This window comes from Nestor notabilis, unplaced genomic scaffold, assembly GCF_000696875.1.
Source record: "Nestor notabilis isolate BGI_N333 unplaced genomic scaffold, ASM69687v1 scaffold9604, whole genome shotgun sequence".
Classification (NCBI taxonomy): domain Eukaryota; kingdom Metazoa; phylum Chordata; class Aves; order Psittaciformes; family Psittacidae; genus Nestor; species Nestor notabilis.
The window spans coordinates 1-20,849 of NW_009925138.1; the positions used below are offsets into that span (position 1 = coordinate 1).

Consider the following 20,849-nt stretch of genomic DNA (forward strand, 5'->3'; position numbering starts at 1 on the left):
GTACAGGAAAGGAGGAGGTCGTTAATCCAGGAAACTGTGAGTGAGTGACAAAAAAATCCAACAAACCAACAATAAAAGAAGAGGACAATTAACAGCAAGGGGCTTCCTCCAAAATCCAACATCCCCACCCAGAACCGCTTTGCAATTCTGCAGGGGGCTAACGAGGAAGCACGCACTGCACCAAATGCACAACCAGCTGATGCAGTAGTAAAGAGAATCACTACTGCTGCCTCCGGGAAAAAGTGGCAGGAACTAGATGATCTTAAGGTCCTCTCCAACCCTAACTATTCTATGACTGTACGATTCTAAGGGTCCATAAAAGTAACCAGGATGTCATTTTCTAAGCATAAGCTCTCTCAGCATAACTAATATGAATAACCACAAGGGATGGCTATCAAAGAAAAGGACAAGTTCAACTGATACTGAGAAAAAAAACCCCAACCATCTAGAGAGTCTACTGAAAGTACAGAGAAAGCATGACAAAGCAGAAAACTGCAATCCCAGAAAAAACTACCAATTATTAATAGTGCCAGCCCCTTTTCCAGTTCCTCTATTTCAGAGAAATGAGGAGAAACATAGTTTCAGGAAAGAAAATTAAACAGAGATGGTGGCAAGGTATCTGTGAACATACAAATGAAAGGGCAGTGAAGGTATGAGGCAGGTGAGCACGAGATACTAAAAAAAAGCAATACGTTAAACAGATGTGTTGCTCTGTGGATTACTGGTTATTCTTTTCTTATCACAAAAGAGGAGTTTTTTTGAGAGAAGGGGGCAGGTTGCTTCTCGTGAGGATGCCAAAAATCTAAATTTCTACTCCCCTTCTGTAGTTTCTGTGCTGACATGGACTTGTGGACATCCCCCCAAAATGAGTAGAGACACCAGAGGAAACAGAATGGTTAGCCATTCTTACCTGTCCTGCAGTTATGGAATTCCAACGCACTCTCTATCCGAAAGGCCTTTTCACATGTGGTGCACTTGTATCTGTACTCACTGTCAACCTGAGGATTGCAAATGGTAAGCATTTAAGTGGGAAAAAAGTCAAGTCACATCTGACAGAGACATGGTAGATCTCAACTACTTTTTCTGTTTTCTGTCTTTCTGATTTTTCTTCCTTCAACAGGACATTTAAATACACATTGATGCAAAGTTCTGATGCTGTAGCATCCTGCCATGTTCCCACATCTGAGCTGTATATAAAAATATAAAGTGGACCATGCACCTCTGTGCATGGAACAGTCTCATCGATAACCCGCGTCCCAACACAGTGACAGGATTTTTGAGAAGCAAGATGTAATCTGACTCATCCTCCAGCTCCAGAAGAGATTCCAGCAATCTGAGCGCTTAGGACCTCAATGCCAAGCAGTAATGGAAATATTCACTGATAAGACACTACTACAACCATGTTTAATACTTAAATGGCAGCAGCATTGAAAAGCCCTCACCAACAGGCACGGTGCTCCTACTATAAGCACTGCAGGTTTACACGTGTGCATAGCCCTTAATGACACAGCCTTTACCCAAAGAGTTCATACATTGAGGGACACTACAGGTGGGGATAAATGAAACAGGACAAGCAAACAAGACTGGAATGATCCCATTTAGTGCCATAAACTGAAGTCAGATCTCATCTCTAGATCATGCAGGTCCAGCTAACTCCAGCTTGTCTTGCTGTAACTGATGCCTGAAAATTACTTCCTTTAGGAAATTCAGACACGAAAAAGGACTTGTATGCTCAAAAGCATGTCCATGCTTTGCAAATGCATCAACTGTTCTAACAGATGTTACCTCTCCCTATCAGTCATGTCTAATTCACACAGATACCTTCTCAAATATAACTGACCCAAGCTCCCCAGCCAGCACCTGGAAGCTCACTGTACATTTTCACCTAACCTCGGAAAGAGCCCGCTACTCATTTCCACTCACTTCGTTCCTGCTGTGCTTGTATGAAACATGCTGCTTCAAGCTCTCTTTACGGCTGAACAGCTTTGCGCATTCCTCACATTTAAATAGTTTGTCACCTGAGGGGATCAATCAACATAAAAAGAAAGTAGTCAGTGACTGATAATAACCAACTCCAGGGAAGACAGGGGAAACCAAAGCACAAACACACACAAGCAGGAGAAACCAAAGCACAAACTGCAAACAAACAGGCTAGTGATGAGCCACTTTAGTAATGCAGGAGATCCAAATACTGGATTTTAACCTTTTCCAACAATTTTGACAACAATTTTGTTTGGCTCCCCCACCCTTTTTCAGTGATTATTTCTCAGAGAATCCTTCCAAGTAGGTCATGGACACCTGTAACTGCAGATCACAAGCTAAAACGCACTCAGCTGACGTTTACACACCAACATTACCCATGTGCCTGTGAAGGTGGGATGATGATATATATGTATATATTTAAAGACAAGAACATTTTTGGAAGGAAAATTGCATCCTTGCCCTCATTTAAAATATGTACCTAAATTCAAATTTTAAATAATCCAACTTTCAACTATTATGTTTGCATGCTTTGGTCTGTGTAATGAAAAGTTTCCTAGAGAGACTTAAAAAAAAAACAAACACAAAAAAAGTCCCCAATCCCCCCGCCCAACAGCTCTCTTAAAATTATATATCCCAATATCTAAAAATGGCCCAGCTCTTTTACTCAAAGGTAGAACTAATGAGAAACAAAATCAATATGCAAGCAAGGCAAAAGCAAACCCACCATGAGAACGGATGTGCCTGCTGAGGTTGCTGCTGTTCTGGAAGATCTTACTGCAGATACTGCATTGATAGACTCGCTTGTGCTCCCCAAGCTGTTTTATCAGCTTCCGCCGTATACCATGTCTACTGGAGAGAATTAAACTTCTTTTGAGGGACATGGTGTTTTGGTGATGAGCAAACCTACTGGATTAGAGAAAGAAAGGCAGGGACTGAAAGGTGTCCCACAGGTTGCAAGAGCGAGCCCCACCAGCTGGCAAAAGCTAGAGGAGTGTTATGCTCAGCTTCTGGCAGGAGGGAAGGGGCCTGGGGCTTCCTCATTGCCAAGGTGCCCTCCTGGCCACCCCCTGCAAGTGGCAGATGTCAGAGCGCAGCTCACTCCAAATTATCTTCACCCAGCACAAAGAGGAAAAAAGCAGCAGCCACCAGCCTCAGAGATTGTCTTTGAAGGCCCCTCAGAGGAACATAAAGGATTTGTTCTGCTCATATGAAAACATTAGCACTCTTCAGCTTAGAAAGCTTGGCAGTTCGCATGCAAAAGGCGTATATAATAAAAGGGTAGCAGGGCGCCAAGAAGCAGTTCTGTTCTATTTCCCAGAGCAACCACCTGCTGAAATGCATTTTTGATCGCTCTGTGTCTGCTAAGGACTTCAATATACAGCATTACTAGCCAATTTTGAAAAATCAAGTGCTTTATTATAGAAAAAAAATTTAAAAAGTCAATTATCCCAAGACAAAAAGACATAAAGAATCTAAATTAGTCAAATCATATTTACGAATCTCCCTGAAGTGCTATTATACTGAAGTTCTCCCCTCCCACTGCTCAAAATCTAAGGTATCACATAGACAAATCAACATGAAATCATTTATGATCTAAGATGCAAAAGTGAATAATGGTTAGCTTTTTTATTTTTAGCAAAAATTTCTTTGCCTGTTTTCTCACCAACATTCAATGGGAGTAATATTTCACCTTGCAGCTGCAGGAGGCTTTTGCAATCACACTGAATAAAAGCAGTATCATAATGAAAAATTAAATTCTCACTCTTTATGCTTCAAAATTCTACCACCAATCTCACCATCTCTGCACCACCATCCTCCAGCGCACAAGCCATCTTTGTGGCACTCAAAGTCAGCTCTTGTAGCAGAAGCAGCATCACACAATTTTACACTAATGAAAAAGAGCATCTGTGGGCCCAGAAGTTGAGCAGAGGTGTTACATGCTACAGAATCTTAAATAAACCTAAGAGGAAACTGCATCCCAGCACACTTACTTTGTCACTGAACTGATGCTATTTGTGGTGCTAGGCATCTTTCCTAAAACCAATTCCATAATCCTTTCTTCTGCAGCTGAAGGCAGGGATACCTCTTCTGGCGGGACCTCAGCTACAACGTCAGCTACACGTTCCACTGCAAACACATCATAAAAATACAGAGTTAATGTGGACAGGTAGAAATAAAACCTCAAATGAAAAATTGGTAATGAGATCACATTGTTTATTCACAAACATATTATTTGTCCATGATAAATAATGGATTGCTAATGAATAAGTAGGTAGCACTTGCAAGATAGAAAAAGTCACTACTGAATGACAAGTAAGGTGTAGTCGACATCTCTTAAGGAGGCAGTTTCTTACCTTTCCAACCTATTACTAAGTTGTCAGTTGATTACGTATCATGAAATTTCCTACTAGAACTTCCCTTGAAGGAAGGTAAAGCCCTGAAAAAAGGTCCCTTTCAAGAATAAACTTTAAGGTAGACAGAGGAAAGTATCTCCTCTTGAGAGGGAGGATGCTTTATCTCCTGCTTCCTCTTGCAGAGAGCTAGGCAGGTCTCCCATAACTGCTATCCCGTGTTTCTCTGAGCCTCTCTATTACTAAAACTGTCACAGGAGAACAGAGGTAATCTAAGCGTAGGTGCTGCAACACCTACCGTAGACAAGGCCCTCAGAGATAACTAACAAAGTTTGTAAATTGTCTGCTTTAGTCATCTAACTGAAAGTCTCCATCTTGTCTCTGCTACTTTTTAGGTCTTTCTAAGAAGGCATCAATACAGAAGAAGAGGTAAGTGCTTAGCATTTTCTTAAGTTTTGCTTTACCTGCAGAATCTTTCTCTTCAGCAACAAGAGGTGTTTCTGCTTTTGCTGTTTTGGGCTTTCTTCCCCGCCTGGCTTTCCTCCTTGAGTCTGTACTGGCACCGGCTGCATCACAAGTCACTGGCTGATCCTCAGGGGAAGCTTCTGCTGCTTTCTCTGCAACAGCCTCATTTTGGCTGGTTTGGGGGGCACCTTTAGCTTGTTCCAGGTGACTCAGCAAATGCTCTGGGTGGATGGGAAAGAACATTAGAGTAAGGAGATAAGAAACTGTCATGAAATACTGAAATGGATAGATCCAGCTGAAGCTTGTCTATCAGGGCAACGTCACTTAGTAGAGACTCACTTCAAATTATTTCAAAAGCAGTCACAATACCTTCCTAAACAAAAGCGTACAGTCTGTTAAACACTGGAACAATTACAGGGACTGAATTATTAAGAGATTTATTAGAGATCACTATAAAAAGGTTGTGCTCCCTGATAATGGGCATGTTTTTCTAAGTGCCCAAGTTATTTAGCAGCCTAGGTTCCCTGTTCAAAAATGATTCATCAGATGGCCAGAGCTCTTCAATATTTTAAGTTCTTTTGAAAACTGCATGAAATAGCTGCAAATGAAATGCAATTAAAAAAAAAAAACAAAACAGAAGTATTTCATTAGCTTTACTAAATCTGTGCTGTAAATGCCACACAGAGTATCACTAAGAATAAGCTGGCATCACTGACCTTAAACATTGCTCATGCAGTTCCACATCCTTGATATTCTTAACATTCACATGTCATTTTCTAGACAAGTTTTATTTCTTCTAGATGTAACATTACAGTTATTTGCCCAGAGATTGACCACTGCCATATCCAAAATATCACTGTTTTACCATTTACCCTTTTTCTTAAAGGAACACAAAAATTAAGACTTTATGTTAGTGCATCATGGATGGGGCATGGCTTCACAGTGTCCTCCTCTGGAAGAGCAGAATTCTGATGCTTCTCAGTAGTCTCTCATGCATTTCTAGCACTTCTTACCTGTCAGCAGATGAGGCTCCTGGAATGCAGATGAACACACTTTACACGTCCACTGGCTGGACTCTGCTTCTGCATCTCCACTGCCTTCTGGAGTGTTCACTAAATCACAAGAAGAAATACTGAAAAGCTTTGAAAAGGGGCAGGTGAAAAATTGCTGCAGCTTTGCTTAACTTGCAGTGACTCCCTGAGTGTCACAAGTCACAATTTAAGCAGTAAGAGGCCCACAGGGGCAGCTGGGATCACTTCAGGATTTTCCAAATATGAACACTTGAAGCATCAGAACAGTGAGAAATCAGAACAGAAACGATGCCAAGAGGAGTATCAGTGCTCTTTTGAAGTCTTGAGGGTCCTTTTATCACTTTCTAAAGAACTGTGATTATAAAGAAATTTTTAGCACCTTTAAAAACGGTGTTACCAGTCCTCTTCTGGGTCACCTGAGGACAGAAGCAGGAGAGGCTTCTTTGCCCTCCGTGAAGAGCATTGCAGAGTAAGAACATTTGGATTAATGGAAGTAAGGGTGAGGACAATGATAACTCAATTTCATTAATCAGGTGTTTTATAAAACCACCATATTAGATATTTTAATTAACCTATCAGTTCACATGAGATGAAGAAAAAAAAAAAAGAAAAGAAAAAGAAGAAATTAGGGGGAAAATTGAACTGGAATAAAAAAAAAAAAAAAAAAATGAAAACAGTTGTTATTGTGTTCACTGTCCACAGTCTTTAAGTCCTTGGATGATATAGCTCAATTTGTTAAAGGGATCTGATAAATCTAGTCTGGTTCAGAGATTTATTTTTTTTTTGTACACAGAAAGCTGAAAATTCCACAGCTACAAGATTCCCTCAGAGGAGGAGTATGACACTGAAATTAGTTAAGTGAATGGCAGCTGTCCTGGGTTCAGCTGTAGCAATCATTTTTCTCCTCAGTAGCTGCACTGCAGTGCTGTGGTTTTGACTTTAGCCTGAGAACAGTGCTGATAACACACCGATGGTTTTAGTTGTTGCTCAGTAATGCTTACTCGGACCAAAGACTTTCTCAGTCTCACACTCTGCCAGGGAGGAGGGGAAGCCGGGAGGAAGCAGAGACAGGACACCTGACCCAAACTGGCCAAAGGGGTATTCCATACCACAGCACGTCATGCCCAGTATAGAAACTGGGGGGAGTTACCCGGAAGGCCCAGATCGCTGCTCGGGTCGGGCTGGGTATCGGTTGGGGGAACTGTGCCTCAGTTTCTGTCACAGATTTCCTGTATGATCATTAGCAAGTCAGTTCATCTGTCTCTGCCTGAGGAATCCATCTGTAATGGGACGATAAACTTATTCTTCCTTTTCAGTGTTGGCTCTTAGACCAAAATAAAAGATTCTCTGAGGCAAAGAGTGTCCCTGCTACAAGTTACGTTCAACATTCTGCACTACAGAGGTGTGATCTCATCCACGATGTAATAAATAAATAAAAAATGACTAGACAATTCAGCAACATCAGTTTATTCTTCACAGGCTACACAAAGAACTTCAGAACTCTGGCTGGGAGGCCAAAACCAGAAAACCTAAACCCCAACATTCTGCATAACTTCAAAAACCAGTCAGATTGGCAAGCGACATTGTAAACTGCTCCATCTGCCTCACAAAGTTGCAGACTAATAAAAATGAAAAAGCACCAACTGCAAAACTGAAGTCTGCCTTGGAAAATTGTCCCTGACTCTGCACTTCCCTTGCTCCTTTGCTGCCTCAAGGAGTAAACCTAGAAACCCTGGCCGTGCACTGGTTTGCCAGGAAGACTCACGTCCTGTACAAGTTCCCACTTCTTCAGGCTTCCAGCATGGCTGCAGGGCAACCCAGTTTACTTGGAAGAACAGATCTGTCAGTTGGCAACTGCTTTGTACCACTTGAGGCAAATAGTCAGAATCAAGAGAGGTGTATTTTGTTTTGGAAATACCAAAACATTATTCTCAGTGAGAACACTTTAGGGTTCCCAAAGTATAACACGCAGCATTTTGTCTCTATTGAAGTTGGACTTTCAGACAGGAGGATGAAGGGCCTGTTAAAACTCTTCATAGTTTCCTCCCCCCAGCAAAAAAATCAGTGATGCCAAAATCAAAGACAGCTCCCCAGTCAACTTCACATTTTAGCTGTGACAATATCCGATTAAATCAATGAATCTTCTGATGAATTGCTCTGTACACATCTGCAACAATTCTCCTCCTCTTCTGGCTACTTTTAGTATTAGTGAGCAAAATTCTGATAATTTGAACTATTACACTTTGCAGAGAGTCTGAAGATTTTCTTTGGAATTGTCCCCACCCTTATCACCTCCACTAACCACCTCCAAAGTCAGAAGTGGTTGTGGTTTTCTGTCACTTTTTAACCTGCAAATGTACGTTAAGCACAAGGCCCATGAAAATAAAAAGAAAAAAAAACCACCAGACTTTCAAATTCCTCTAAACTAGTATTTGTTGAAAGCTATATAACGATAGTATCTGTATAGAAGTGGTACATAAACAGCTCTTCAGATCTGTATCTGTCCTCTGAGTCCTTTAAAAATACCATGATTTTGCATACCTGCTGGATCAGCTGCTGGTATGCTGGATTTCTTCGTTTTTTTATGGGGGAAGACAGCAGATGAAGGTTTTGAAGAGGTTTTATTTCCCTCTTTATCAGATTCCATCACTACCAAGCACATATCTGTGAAGAGGAAAAACAGTTCCTTTTCTTTACTTTCCAGACCCTTTGATCCTCTTGCTCTGTGCTGAGAGCAGTAATTTTAGTCAGAAAGTTTTGCCCCTTAGTAGGCCTGAAAAATACATCCTCATGTAAAATCCTAACTGGGACATTCTTATGCCTGAATCTCATAAAATGTGCCTTTTATATTCTGAAGTGTATAGTGGAAGTGCTGAACACAGAAAGCAGGATGTACTGAAACAATATTTTTAAATACCCATATGAACACAAAAATACATGAACAGGTTAAAATAAAGAGGAAACTCAGTTAATACCAACAGGAAACATCTCAGAATTCAAAAAAACCTTAACTGCATTGATTCAGCTGTAGCACTTAAGAAAGTGCTTACCACTGAGATTAGCCATCAAGCATGCTGATGGCAATGCCCTCTCCCCAAGCCATTTGTCACCCCAAATTATACTCAGTGTAGCAGTAATACCATTCAAGGAGTACTTGAACTCAAGAGCAGAACAAAAATGCCCTTGCAATGCTAAAGGATCATGCCTTTTAGCTGTAGAAATGCGAAAGCAGAAGAAAATGAAGAGGCAGAAGAACAAAAGACTTCTGGCAATTCCAATTCAGATTCTAAAAAAACTGCTGCCTTTCTTTGGCAATGCACAAGCAATCGTGGAATGGCAGTTCACTCTTGAGCTTAACTTATTCTAGTGGGTCCCATGTAAGGCTGCATAAGATACAAGGAGGTTTTTAGAACTGTGTAACAGTTCTGAGCAAAAGCAAAACATTTTCACTGCAACTGAAAAAGAATGCTTCTTGAGCAAATCTGCATATATGTTTAGACTTCCACTGATACTTGGGTTCCTTTGCTCTCTACCCAGAAAAGTTTTGATGCAACCACCACTTCTTTAGTTAAGAACTATTTATCCAGTTTGTTTAATCTGAAGATGCTAAATCATCAATTAGGCCATCCATTTTCAAAACCTCAGATATATCACGGGGAAGAATCTATCCTTTCTTCTCATAGGGCAACCATGTATGCAGGTTAGCCTGACTCTAAGGTTAATAAACAGGGTTAGAAACTATTTGATAAACAGCACTGTCAACTACACCAGTAGGGGACTATGAGTCCCTATCAGGACTGGGCCCTTAGGAAGGAAAAAAGGCCCCCACACATACCATTGGCAATACTAGAGACCTGCTTCAGCACTGGCTTTTCCATTTTTTTGGCGTAAAAAGCTGCATACCACACTCGCAGCTCAGTTCCTGGTGGGATGTCCTGGGAGGTGGTGAAGTAAATATCATTGTCATGCTGGAAGGCAGTTAAGTTTTGATGCTCATATTCGGTGGCTGGTCGCACCATCATCATCCAGTTGCAATCATCTTCATTTGAGGTGTCAAAATATACCAGGGGTCCATCCTTCTGGAACACCTACCAACCAAAATATGCATATAATAAAACCCTAACAAATAATACAAAGTTAAAAAGAATCTTTATTTTCTGCTTTTGCAACTGCTTCCATTCAATGTACATCAGAAACAAAGCAACTTTCATCAACACTTTCATCAACATGTATGTGATGTGATGTATCTGTCACATCTTCAGATGAGGAAGACTGAGACAGACTACCAGGGGCAGGGTGGGAACAAACTGAACTTTTACCTGAAGAATTCTTGCTATAGCCACCAGTTTCTCACAAAATTTGAATGACTGAATACAGGAGAATGGAGGAGAATGCAAACAGCATGCCCAATTCACATTTCTAAATCTTTAATTCTGAGTTAGGTATTACTGAAAACTAAAACTGAATTTAATTTTTACTGTAGCATTATTCCTACCAAAACTTGGCAAGAGAAGAGTAAAAAAAAAGTAAGACAGAAAAAAATATTAATTCTGCATGTTCCATAACCCCAGTGTGTATGTCACTCGGTACATGCAATCAAATTGAAGAAACTCATTAAAACAACTGAAATGAACTGCCATAGTCATTGTCCCTCTTGTATCATCACATGCAAAAGGCGAAAGTCAAGCAGTTTTGCTGACTGTATCCCAGCCCTGTCTCCTATACGGATGTTCACATCAAACATGCAGAATGAGGCTATTGTTTGCTGCTTCTGTATGCTGCTCAGAGAATGGTTGTTTACCTAGTCCGCTACAGGGCATGCTTAAAAGATGTTCCAAATGACCCCCCTATACATCTTTTTCCCATAGTGTTAGATAGCGTAAATTCATCATGGGTAAAACTGACTCCTTGCTATTGCTTTCCTTGTGCCCTGTCTTACCTTCAGGGGAAAAACTGATTCTTTTTCCAGCTTGGCAACTCTCTTGGATTCAAATGGGCCAAATTGGGTACGTTTTACTAGCTGAGTCAGAGCAAACACTCCTTCAGACCCATCTTCCAATTGTCTTATCTCCAAATTAGAAGGCAGAGATGATCTAAAAATTGAAGAGATAATTGAGGAAAAAAAACCCCAAAACGTTACACATAGGACAACAGTACAGAAACACACGGAAGAAGGAAGTCAGCATGTATTTCTCCCATCTCAGAGACAGCCAAGTTTTCTGATTGACATAGCCTAACTTCTATGAGGATTTATAAATAAAAAGAAGAGAACAACTACCAGCAGTTGAGGAGGGCCACACTGGTGATTAAATGAGAGGGCTCAATCCATGTAAGATCAGGGACTGACAGATTGCACCTGAGGGTGGTGACAGAGCAGTCCAATACCATAGTGAGACTATTCTCAATTGTCTTGGAAAGATCATGGGCATCAGGGAGGCCTCTGATGACTGGAGACAAATGTTGCACCCATCTTCAAAAAAGCCCAACAGGATGATACAAGGAACTGCAGGTTGGTCACCCTCACTTCTGTCCCTGGGAAAATCATGGAACAAGACCTTTTGGGAGGCATTCAGGGGCACATGAGAAGGTGACTGGAAACAGTCACCATGCATTGATTAAGAGCAACTCATGCCAGACAAACTGTTTGCCTTCCAGGATAAAATGACCAGGTTTGTGGATGAGGGAAAAGCAGTGGATGCCATTTCCCTTGACTTCAGTAAGGCTTTCAACACTATCTCGCTGGCCAAGTGGGATGTTACCAACTGGGTGGGTACACAACTACTAGAGTAAATAACTTGCTGGGTTGTCAGGTTTAGAGGGTCATGATCTTTACCTGGAGGCCATAACTGGGGTACCACAGAGGTCTGTGCTGGGACTTTTGTATTGTTTAACATCTTTATCAACAACCTAGAATGGACAATGGAGTGAGCTCCCATCCAGTTCGCAGATCACACTGACTGGGGGACATAGTCAGACGGCAGGACTGCTATCCAGAGGCACCTGAATAGCCTGGAGAGATAGATACACTGACAGGAACCGCATGAAATTCCAAGGACAAATGCAAAGCCTGCATGTGGGAAGGAAGAACCCCAGCCAGTACCATCAGCAGAGAGAAAGACCCTGGGGGAGGTGGTGGATAGCAAGCTGGACATGAGGCTGTAGCATGTCCCAGAAGCAAAGGGGACCAAAAGCATTCTGGATAGTACGAACTGAGCAGCCAATAGACTGAGGTGAATGATCATCCCCCTCTGCTCTGCACTTGCTAGATCACATCTATTGCCTCCTATTTTGGGCTCACAAAACAGAAGGACGTGGACAAACTGGACTGAGCTCAGAGGAGGACCACCAGTATGGTCAAGGGCTAGAGCAGGGAGGACAGGCTGGGGCAGCAGAGCTTGATCAGCCTGGGGAAGAGACGGCTGTGGGGGCCCAAACAGCCATCTGTGCACACCTACAGGCCTGTCATTGGGATGGAGGAATCAGGCTTTTCCCAGGAGCTCACGGCAAGAGCGGAAGAGACAATAGTGTCAGGGCTGTTAAGACAGTAGGCCCCATTAACACTTGCTGCAGGAGATCATCCATGCAGGTTTCCAGGCATAGGAAGGCAGGGCCTGGTAGGAACTGCAAGAAGCTTCCTTTTCTGGGAAGGCCCAGAAAACCAGCTATGCAGCCAGTGTACACTGTGGGACACCAAGAGCATCCTGCCCATGAAGACAGGTCAGGGCACCCACATGGCAGAACCAGCACATTCAGTATTTGTTACTGGGATTACACAGTATGACCTACACAGCCAGCATAGAATCAGCTAGGTTGGAAAAGACTTTTAAGATCATAAAGTCCAACCATTACCCCACCACTGCCAAGTCCACCACTAAACCATGTCACTAAGGGCCTCATCTATACTGTTTTTGAACGCTTCCAGGGATGGTGATTCCACCACTTCCCTGGGCAGCCTGTTCCAATGCCTGATCAGCTTCTCTGTGAAGAAATTTTTCTTAATATCCAATTTAAACCTCACCTGGTGCAGCTTACGGCTGTTACCTCTTGTCCCATCGCTTGTTACTTGGGAAAAGAGACCAAACTCAGCTCACTACAACCTCCTTTCAGGTAGCTGTAGAGAGTGGTAAGGTCCTCCCTGAGCCTTCTCTTCTCCAGCTAAAAAACCCCAGTTACTTCAGCCGTTCATCACCAGACTTGTGCTGCAGACCCTTCAGCAGCTTTGTTGTCCTTTTCCGGACCATGCTTAGAATACATCATGTGCCAGACTTGTAGTCCATGTGCCCATGTTTTCTGTCCATGACTTCCCAAGAAGAAATACAGAAGCCCTAAGCACATTATATATAATACAAGAAGCCATCTGAACTCTCTTTCCTTTTTGGATTTGCACTGCATCTTCACGATAGTTGTTTCTCTTCCTTAGCCTTACATTTTACACATTACTATGAAGTTTGCTTACATTCCCGGTTGCCTTTCTCTATAAAAATCACTGCTTAATGTTGTTTTCTCTGATTAGATTTAGCCTATTTGTTTATTTTGGCAAGCATGAATGTTTCTGCTGTGCTGTCACACATTTTCTGACAGAAGCATTACCCCTAATCATTCATGAAGTCTTACAATAATGAGAAAAACTTGTTTTGCCTCTCAATGAAGGAACTACAAAGGTTATACCAAGCAGGAGGACACAACCATTCATACAAATAAGAAATCCCCACACACTTCTCTGCATCTAATACAGTACATATGAGGAGGGGAAACAGTTGCAGGTACTCAACCAAGACAGAAGTCATCACCCCATCTGGCAGTATCTGACTTTTTGCCAGAAACCTCAGCAAAGAAGCCAAGTCCTGATGAGCAGCAAGTTATTTTTTGGCTTCGATTCAGTAAAGCACTTAAGGGTATGCATCAGTATTTCTATTTAATCAAGGCCATATGCTTTCCATAGACTGGGACTTCACTTTTCAGCTGTCAGTGTGACACTCATTAAACAGCAAATGTGCTTTAAAGAACTAACATGAGTGTTGGGCTAATCAGAACTAACACAAATGTTCCTTACCTTGCCCTGCTCAATACAAAGGAGTCTTTGACTGTCACCACTGGGCCGAGTTCAGGACACTCTGAATCATGGTACTGCCCACAGTCCTCACACCCTGCAAGGAAGCAGACAGCATACAGAAAGGTTGATGGAAAACACTTCCGTTAGACAGCTGCCTTCTCCTTTCAAGAGCCAAATACAAAATCTAGCACCAGGCAAAATACATACATACAGAGGCAGATGTTTATTTATATTGCTTGAAAGAACATGTATAATTGAACATCAAGCTGACAGCTGGCACTTGTGTAGGTGAGATAACACACACCATGATCAGTACTATCAGAAGACAATTGTCAAAAATCTCTCTCAAAGGAAAATAATTGCCTTACATCTACAGTAACTATTCTACTTAAAGATGACATTATTCTTCAGATGAAGTGCCATAACATCTAGCAGCTAAAGAAAACCTCATCAGCACCCAGGCTTTTAGAAAGAGCTTGGGTAGGATGGTCTTTTTAGTGACAGGAGGCGCAAACCCAACACCAGCAGCAGAGCTGGCACAGGGTCTCAGCAGTGCATGAGCATGCTGTGGGCGCACAGCTCTGCCCAGAGCCATGCCAGGCCCACTCACGCTCCTCATCCACAGCGCAGGGAGAGATATCTTCAAGATACCTTCTGGTGCCTTTCCAAACAAGTCAGCTGGCTGCACAGGACACTTTGGCCACTTCTTAATTCACTGTTTGCCTACCTAAATTAGCTTCTAGTTTACGTGGCTGTAAATTACCCAGAACTGAATGGTTCCTAAGAAACAATTTTCAGACCAGGATAATTTGTGGCTTTCTAAAATAAGCCAACTGAACAGGATTTCAAATGCATATACCTTGCTTCACTGTAAAAAATAGCTGTCAGACTGCCCTGCCTGGTCAGCTGCTAATGCAGTTTAAGAAGAGATCATCACACAAGGGTTATATTCCTACAGTGCGATATCCACCTGAGCTCCAGACTCACAAGAGCAAGTCAGACAATCACAGTATGGGTGCAAAGTAGAGGGTGGTTACGCTTTGGGAAGAGAACAAGAAAAAAGCCATGTCATTCCAGGGTATGCCCCTTCCAGTAAAGCTACTCTGTACTCCTAACTGGAAACGTCTCCCTCTCAGTATCTGTCCCAGTGAACTAACAAAAAAATTTCTTCTTAGATGTGGAAAATTTCTTCTTAGATGTGGAAAACTATAATGCAGAGCTCCACATTGTTTCTTCTTCTGGCAATAAAAACAGCTTAGCAGTCAATATGCACATACATTTGACAAACGGTAGTACCAGCTCATGCAACCCCCAAGCCTGGCTGCTGCTCCCTCTACAGCTGTTTGTGCTGCCTTCTGGTGAACCAAAGAAAGGATCATCAAGCGTTTCCAATCAGTTTATTTTTCAGCTGAATGAATTTCCCAGTCCAGTTTGCTGTACAGCACCAGCTAGCTACACCAGATGAAAGGATCAGTGGGAAAGTGCTGTCCACTTAGCACCAGCATCACAACTAAGCCTACAGCCATCCTGCACTGTTTACCATACCACCACCCTTAGGTGTGCCTATAACTCACACTGTGCTTAATATTACTGAAATTATCTGGGATAAATACAAATTTCCAAAACCAGACAGGGCGAAGAAGACATAGAGGAATGTGCAAACCAGACTACTGAAAAGAACTGGATTATCATCTACAAAGGGTTATCATAACCAACGGGGACAGGAATAGCTGGAGCAACAGCTTCTTAAATGGGCTTTGCTGCCAAAGGAAATGAAGCACTTCATCCTTCCCCTCATCTTTCGGCTGCACCTGGACACCCCTCACATCTTCAAAGAACCAGCAGCCACTACACAGGTTCAACAAGGGGCAGACAGCATTGTCCAAAACTACATGCAGGAATCAGCTACGTATTTCTCTCACTCCTTTGCAGATGAATGACGAAAGCAGGGAGGACATGATACTGATACATTGTGTAGCATGTCTCTCAAAATCTAAGGGATGCCTTTCAGCAGACATTCCCCAAGGCTTTTACACTCACCATATGTGACACTTTCAAGAGATTGCAGCCATAGGAGGAATATAAAACTAAGCATGGGATAAATGGTAAAATACCTTGGGGGAAGTATATACACAGACTTCTATTAAAAAATTCCAAAACTCTCTTTTGTCCATGAAATACATGATCAACGATGGTAACTGTCCAGAAAGAATGTGCCTGCATCCTCCATCTGTGGAAGTGCAGATCTTCAACTCAGGCTAGAGGTCAGAGTTCTTCACAGACACCCTTGGCTGCTAAAGCTGGCTGTATAAATGAAGGGCTTAGGCCAGTGTTAGGCCTTCAATCTCACTTCAACCATGAAAAAGCTGCTCTGGTAACTCACATTCAGAGGTTTCTTTGTGTGGTGCAAAAAAAAAAACAAACCAACAAACCCCAAACAAGAGAATGTGTATGCTTAAAACGAGCAACCTTCTCTCTACACCCCCATAAGCTGTTTAAGCTTCCTTTACATAAATACTTTCCTAAATAAAAACTTAGCCTGTTTTAGTCTTTAATGTCAAACATTCTGAGTAGACAAGTCACATCATGAGAGTTAGGTCATTTTCTTTTCTAATACTTACAGATAAACATAGTCTCATCACTGCCATCTCCAGCCATTTTTAAACCTGCCAAAATACAAAAGATGAGGTTAGTTCTGAATGACTTCAACTTTCCATATTACGGGACCCCTTTATGGTGTAATGATGCTGACTGACCCAAAGCCATACCCAAACACACTACTGTCCCTGCAGGAGTATCAAGGGAAAGTTAAAGAATTTAAAGTTGCTGAAAATCCCCCAGTGACTCCTGTATCATCATGTGTGCTGCTCAATTCACCACAAAGAAGCCTAAGTGTCTGCAGGTTCACAGGCATTTCTCTCTGAGGCAACGCTGTCGCACACCATTCCTCATCCCTCCTCCCACCAGCCTTCAGGCATTCCTGTGTGTCCCCTGCTATAAGCTCCTGTGGAGCCTCAGAACAAGCAGAGCCAGAGGACTAATCCAGGCCAGCCACAACCACCGCAGAAACAAGGCACATCTGGTTCAGTGCAACATTTTGTTGAACAGTAGCTTAAAAAACTGCCTCTGAAGGGTGGATTAGTTATTTAATAAACACAATAAACTCAAGAACCTAAAAACTGCAGATACACGATTTGTTCCAAAGGCAAAGGTACACTGTGGTAATGAGCACCAGAAAACCTGGGAAAACAAATCCCATCTCTGTAACTGACCTTCCATGAAATCATAACTCACCAATTTGCTTTCACCTGTAAAATAAGGATAAACTATATTCACTTTTATAAATCAGTTTTGGCAGTATGTACTAAAAACTTGCATAAACGCTACCTATTGCTCCTCAATGATGTCCAGACAATCTAAATGGTTGGCAAATAGTCTCATTATGTATGGCTAAGATCATGACACAAGCAAGATCTAGAAGACAGTTTTCGCTTTTCTAACCATGAAAAGGCTCTCCTCTTCAAATAAGCAATTTTCCCAACAGCCCAATGAGAGGCAAAGCAACTCGAAGATCATGACCCAAGCCTAAGAGAGAACGAGGCTGCAGAAAGGGCAAGCACGTTGGTCAAGAAGAAAACAGGAAGGAGTAAGAGACTGAACCTGTGAGAGGGAGGACAGGAGAGGAAACATGACCAGAGACACACCAAGCTAGCAGAGCCCTGTTTGAAAAAATACAATGCATTTGCCACTACAACAACGAAAGCCAAGCCAGAGATGTGTATAAACACAGCTGTTACTCAGGATCAGCACAGGAGCAGGACTTCCCATTATGAGTTTACTCTTGAACACTGATGCTTCATATGCTCTGCCTGGCTGGGCCCTGGAAATACGCCTCGGGCTGGAGCCTGGAGCAGCAGCTACTCCTGCACAGATACCAGCTCTACTGACTTCTCAGCACAAGTGAAGTCTCTGTCCCGCAAAACCCCTTCCACTGTTTCAGGAAGGACTCCATACTTCTGCCAAGCCTGCTAATGCCATGATGGCCCCTGTGCATGCCAGGCAGCAATGTCCAGTAGTAGCTGCCAGCTGCACCCATGCTCCGCTCCCCCTCAAATCTCCACCAGAAGCAGCAAACAGGTTCCTCCACCAATCCAAAGGCTACTCCCAATTAGCAAAGGACAGTCCGTCACCACATGGAGGGGTGCTGAGTGGAAAGCCAGCATGTCAACTGACAGGAATACAAAAGGATTGCTGTGGCTCTTGGTCATGGCAGGAGGGATCCTGCTGCTTAGTTATCTGGGCAACGGCCTAAGGAGGATTTTGGTCCCTGAGTCTGGGCATCCCGGCACTCCACCACGGCCTGTCCCAAGCACTGCCCTCCCCAACTCCAGCTCATGTCAACAGCACAGTCCCACCTAACACCCCCTGCCCCAGTAAGGGGCCAGCACTGCCCATATGCAGCACAAGCTAGGTCTTTCTTGGCTACTCTTATAATAGAACACTTAAACATGTATATAAACTCCCAGTGTTGAGCACAAGCAGCAACTCAGGGAATTTCCCAAAAGCTTTTTTCCTGAAAGTACTGTAAGCAATGCCACAGGTGTTTACAGAATCCTAGAGTACAATGGTGCAAAACAAGCCACAGAAACTGCATCTTAGGTTGATGTCAAAAACAGTTGGCTTTGCTTTTTAACCAAGATGTTGCGCAGATGCTCTGCACTATTTCAAGAGGTGTACATCCAGTTATTTTTAGATAGTTTTTGTCCTGACAAGACTTTAATCCTAAATATGGCTGAATTAACAAATACTCTTCTTGGTCAATGGTTCAGATATGCAGGGGACACAGTCCACAATGCTGCTGTGTAACCTGCTCATCAAAGGCATTCACCTCCTAGGACTTTCCTGTGCCGCATTCTTCACGAACTGCAGACTGATGACCCGCGGCATTACAGAAGCAGCCACGTCAGTCTTGTTCTAGGGACCATAGATGAAAATAGCAGCAAAGGGGCGGGGAAATCATAGTACCAGAAATGTTGTTCAAGGTGATGGGGAAAAAGCATAAAAGTCCCTCAGACATACCCTGTGCCATTGATAAGGACGCTACATCTCACTTATCATCTGCATTAGCGCAATTCTCACTTTCGCAGCAAGTACTTTCATTTTCCACTCTGCAACGTTTCTGATTTGTTATCCATCTTTCCTGTGCTCAGCACAATGACCTGCTGAAATAATTCCCTCTGAAATAAACAGGAAATAAAATTTCCCTCTGAAATACACAGGAACAGGTAACAAACACCTCAACACACAGGTGCAAAGAGAGGCCTACCTTATGCTAGTATCTGCACCTTGCTATGAACTGCTGCGTGGTCTTTTTCCCCCCCTTTCTTACTTTTACCTCACAGAAAGTGTAACGAAAAGCTGCCCCAAAATGGGTTTAACAGTTCTGCTTTGCAGACACATAGTCACACACATACTGCTCACCCATAAGCTTCAAAACTCCTTGCAAATCTCAGCTGTATTTCCCAAGAGTTTTTGAAATAGATGACATTATGCCACCCACCTCAGCTGGTAAACAGAGTCACGACGTGCCATGCAAGCTCACACAATAGCACTTAAGACAGACTTCAGTTTTCTACCCTTATCTGCTGCTGCTATGGGCCATGTCTGATTTTCTTTTTCAAGCATTAGTATCAGAAAAATATTCCATTAAGCCACTCATCCTTCTGCACATGATCATGTTCTTGCCTTGCAGAGATAATAAAAGCTTCTGGGAATTCCACATATTTTTGTATAAAGCAGAGAGCAATCCTTAAGCAGTGAATAACCAGGTGAAAAGCGAGGCAGAAGTTAGACCACAGGTACAAGGCCTAATTCTGATGGCAGAAAACCAGAATTTTCTGCTTGTATAATTAACTGAGTGACTTTGTGCCTGAGAATAATACACAGAGCTAAGCAAACTCCAGCTGCAACACGGGCCTCTGGACACGTCTGAAACTCAAGGGAACCCAAATGCAGACACTGAGGGGATGCAGCAACACAGGTATCTGTTTGTAGAGCATGATATGCAGCATTAGGGAACCACTCGAGCCATAAGCTATCCAAAAAAATAAGACCTGGTGTAACAGCATACTTTTCCCTTACAAAGTGCTGAAGAAAGAAATCATGCTCCAGTGGCAGGTTAAGTAATTTTGACCTTGCAAACAGGTTTTAAAAGAACACGTAAGTAAAAACTAAAAATAAACCCTATCCTTAAAAATCTGTATTTAATGACCAACAAAGTAAAGACACAAGTTCCTCTTTCTTTTTGCTTCAGTTTTCCATTAAAGTTCTAGAATGGGCTTCAACTAGTGGGAATAAGTAACGTGAAAACACAAGCAGACGGGTACTGCACATACATGTGTGCAAGCAAAATGCACTTAAAAATACACATTGTTTTTTTCATGATGTGGTCTAGTTTGTCATGCTACTGCTCAAAGTAATCAAACAATCTGGCAGAACATCTGGTAAACTACAGAAAGGCACTGCATTTCTAAAGAAGTATGACCATTCTATCAGTTACTGTTGAGAAGGGAGAGTGGGACACTAAGTACCAGTTAGGGGGAGCACAGAGTGGGTACTGAGGTTACCCACCTGCCCTTTCCATTGTTTCCTGTGATCACTGTCACTCTGCCTCGGGTGCATAGAGTACGTGCAAAGTTTAATGCACACAAGCAGAAAACAAGCGTATGACAGAAAATGTGTGCAGGAAGCACTGCAGGCTGGGGCTTTCTTCCTTTTGTCTTGCAATGAACACATCTCACCTCCTCTAGTACCTGAAGGGGGCCTACGGGAAAGCTGGAGAGGGACTTTTTACAAGGGTGTGGAGTGATAGGACAAGGGAGGATGGCTTCAAGCTGAAACAATGTAGATTTAGATTAGATGTAACGAAGAAACTGTTCACTATGAGGGTGGTGAGACACTGGAACA

At 42.5% G+C, this 20,849-nt stretch overlaps 1 protein-coding gene across 1 annotated transcript; it reads right to left on the minus strand.

The window, feature by feature from the left end:
- Nucleotides 1-910: 910 nt before the first annotated feature.
- Nucleotides 911-16,541, minus strand: LOC104404475 (PR domain zinc finger protein 15-like; the record flags this gene model as incomplete). Its single annotated transcript, XM_010012910.1, has 11 exons — nucleotides 16,505-16,541; nucleotides 13,884-13,977; nucleotides 10,770-10,923; nucleotides 9,666-9,918; nucleotides 8,372-8,494; nucleotides 5,813-5,911; nucleotides 4,799-5,020; nucleotides 3,975-4,110; nucleotides 2,708-2,889; nucleotides 1,924-2,018; nucleotides 911-998 (listed from the first exon to the last, which is right to left on the minus strand). Coding segments are annotated over exons 1-11 (1,483 nt in total), but the record flags the coding sequence as incomplete, so codon positions are not given.
- Nucleotides 16,542-20,849: the final 4,308 nt, after the last annotated feature.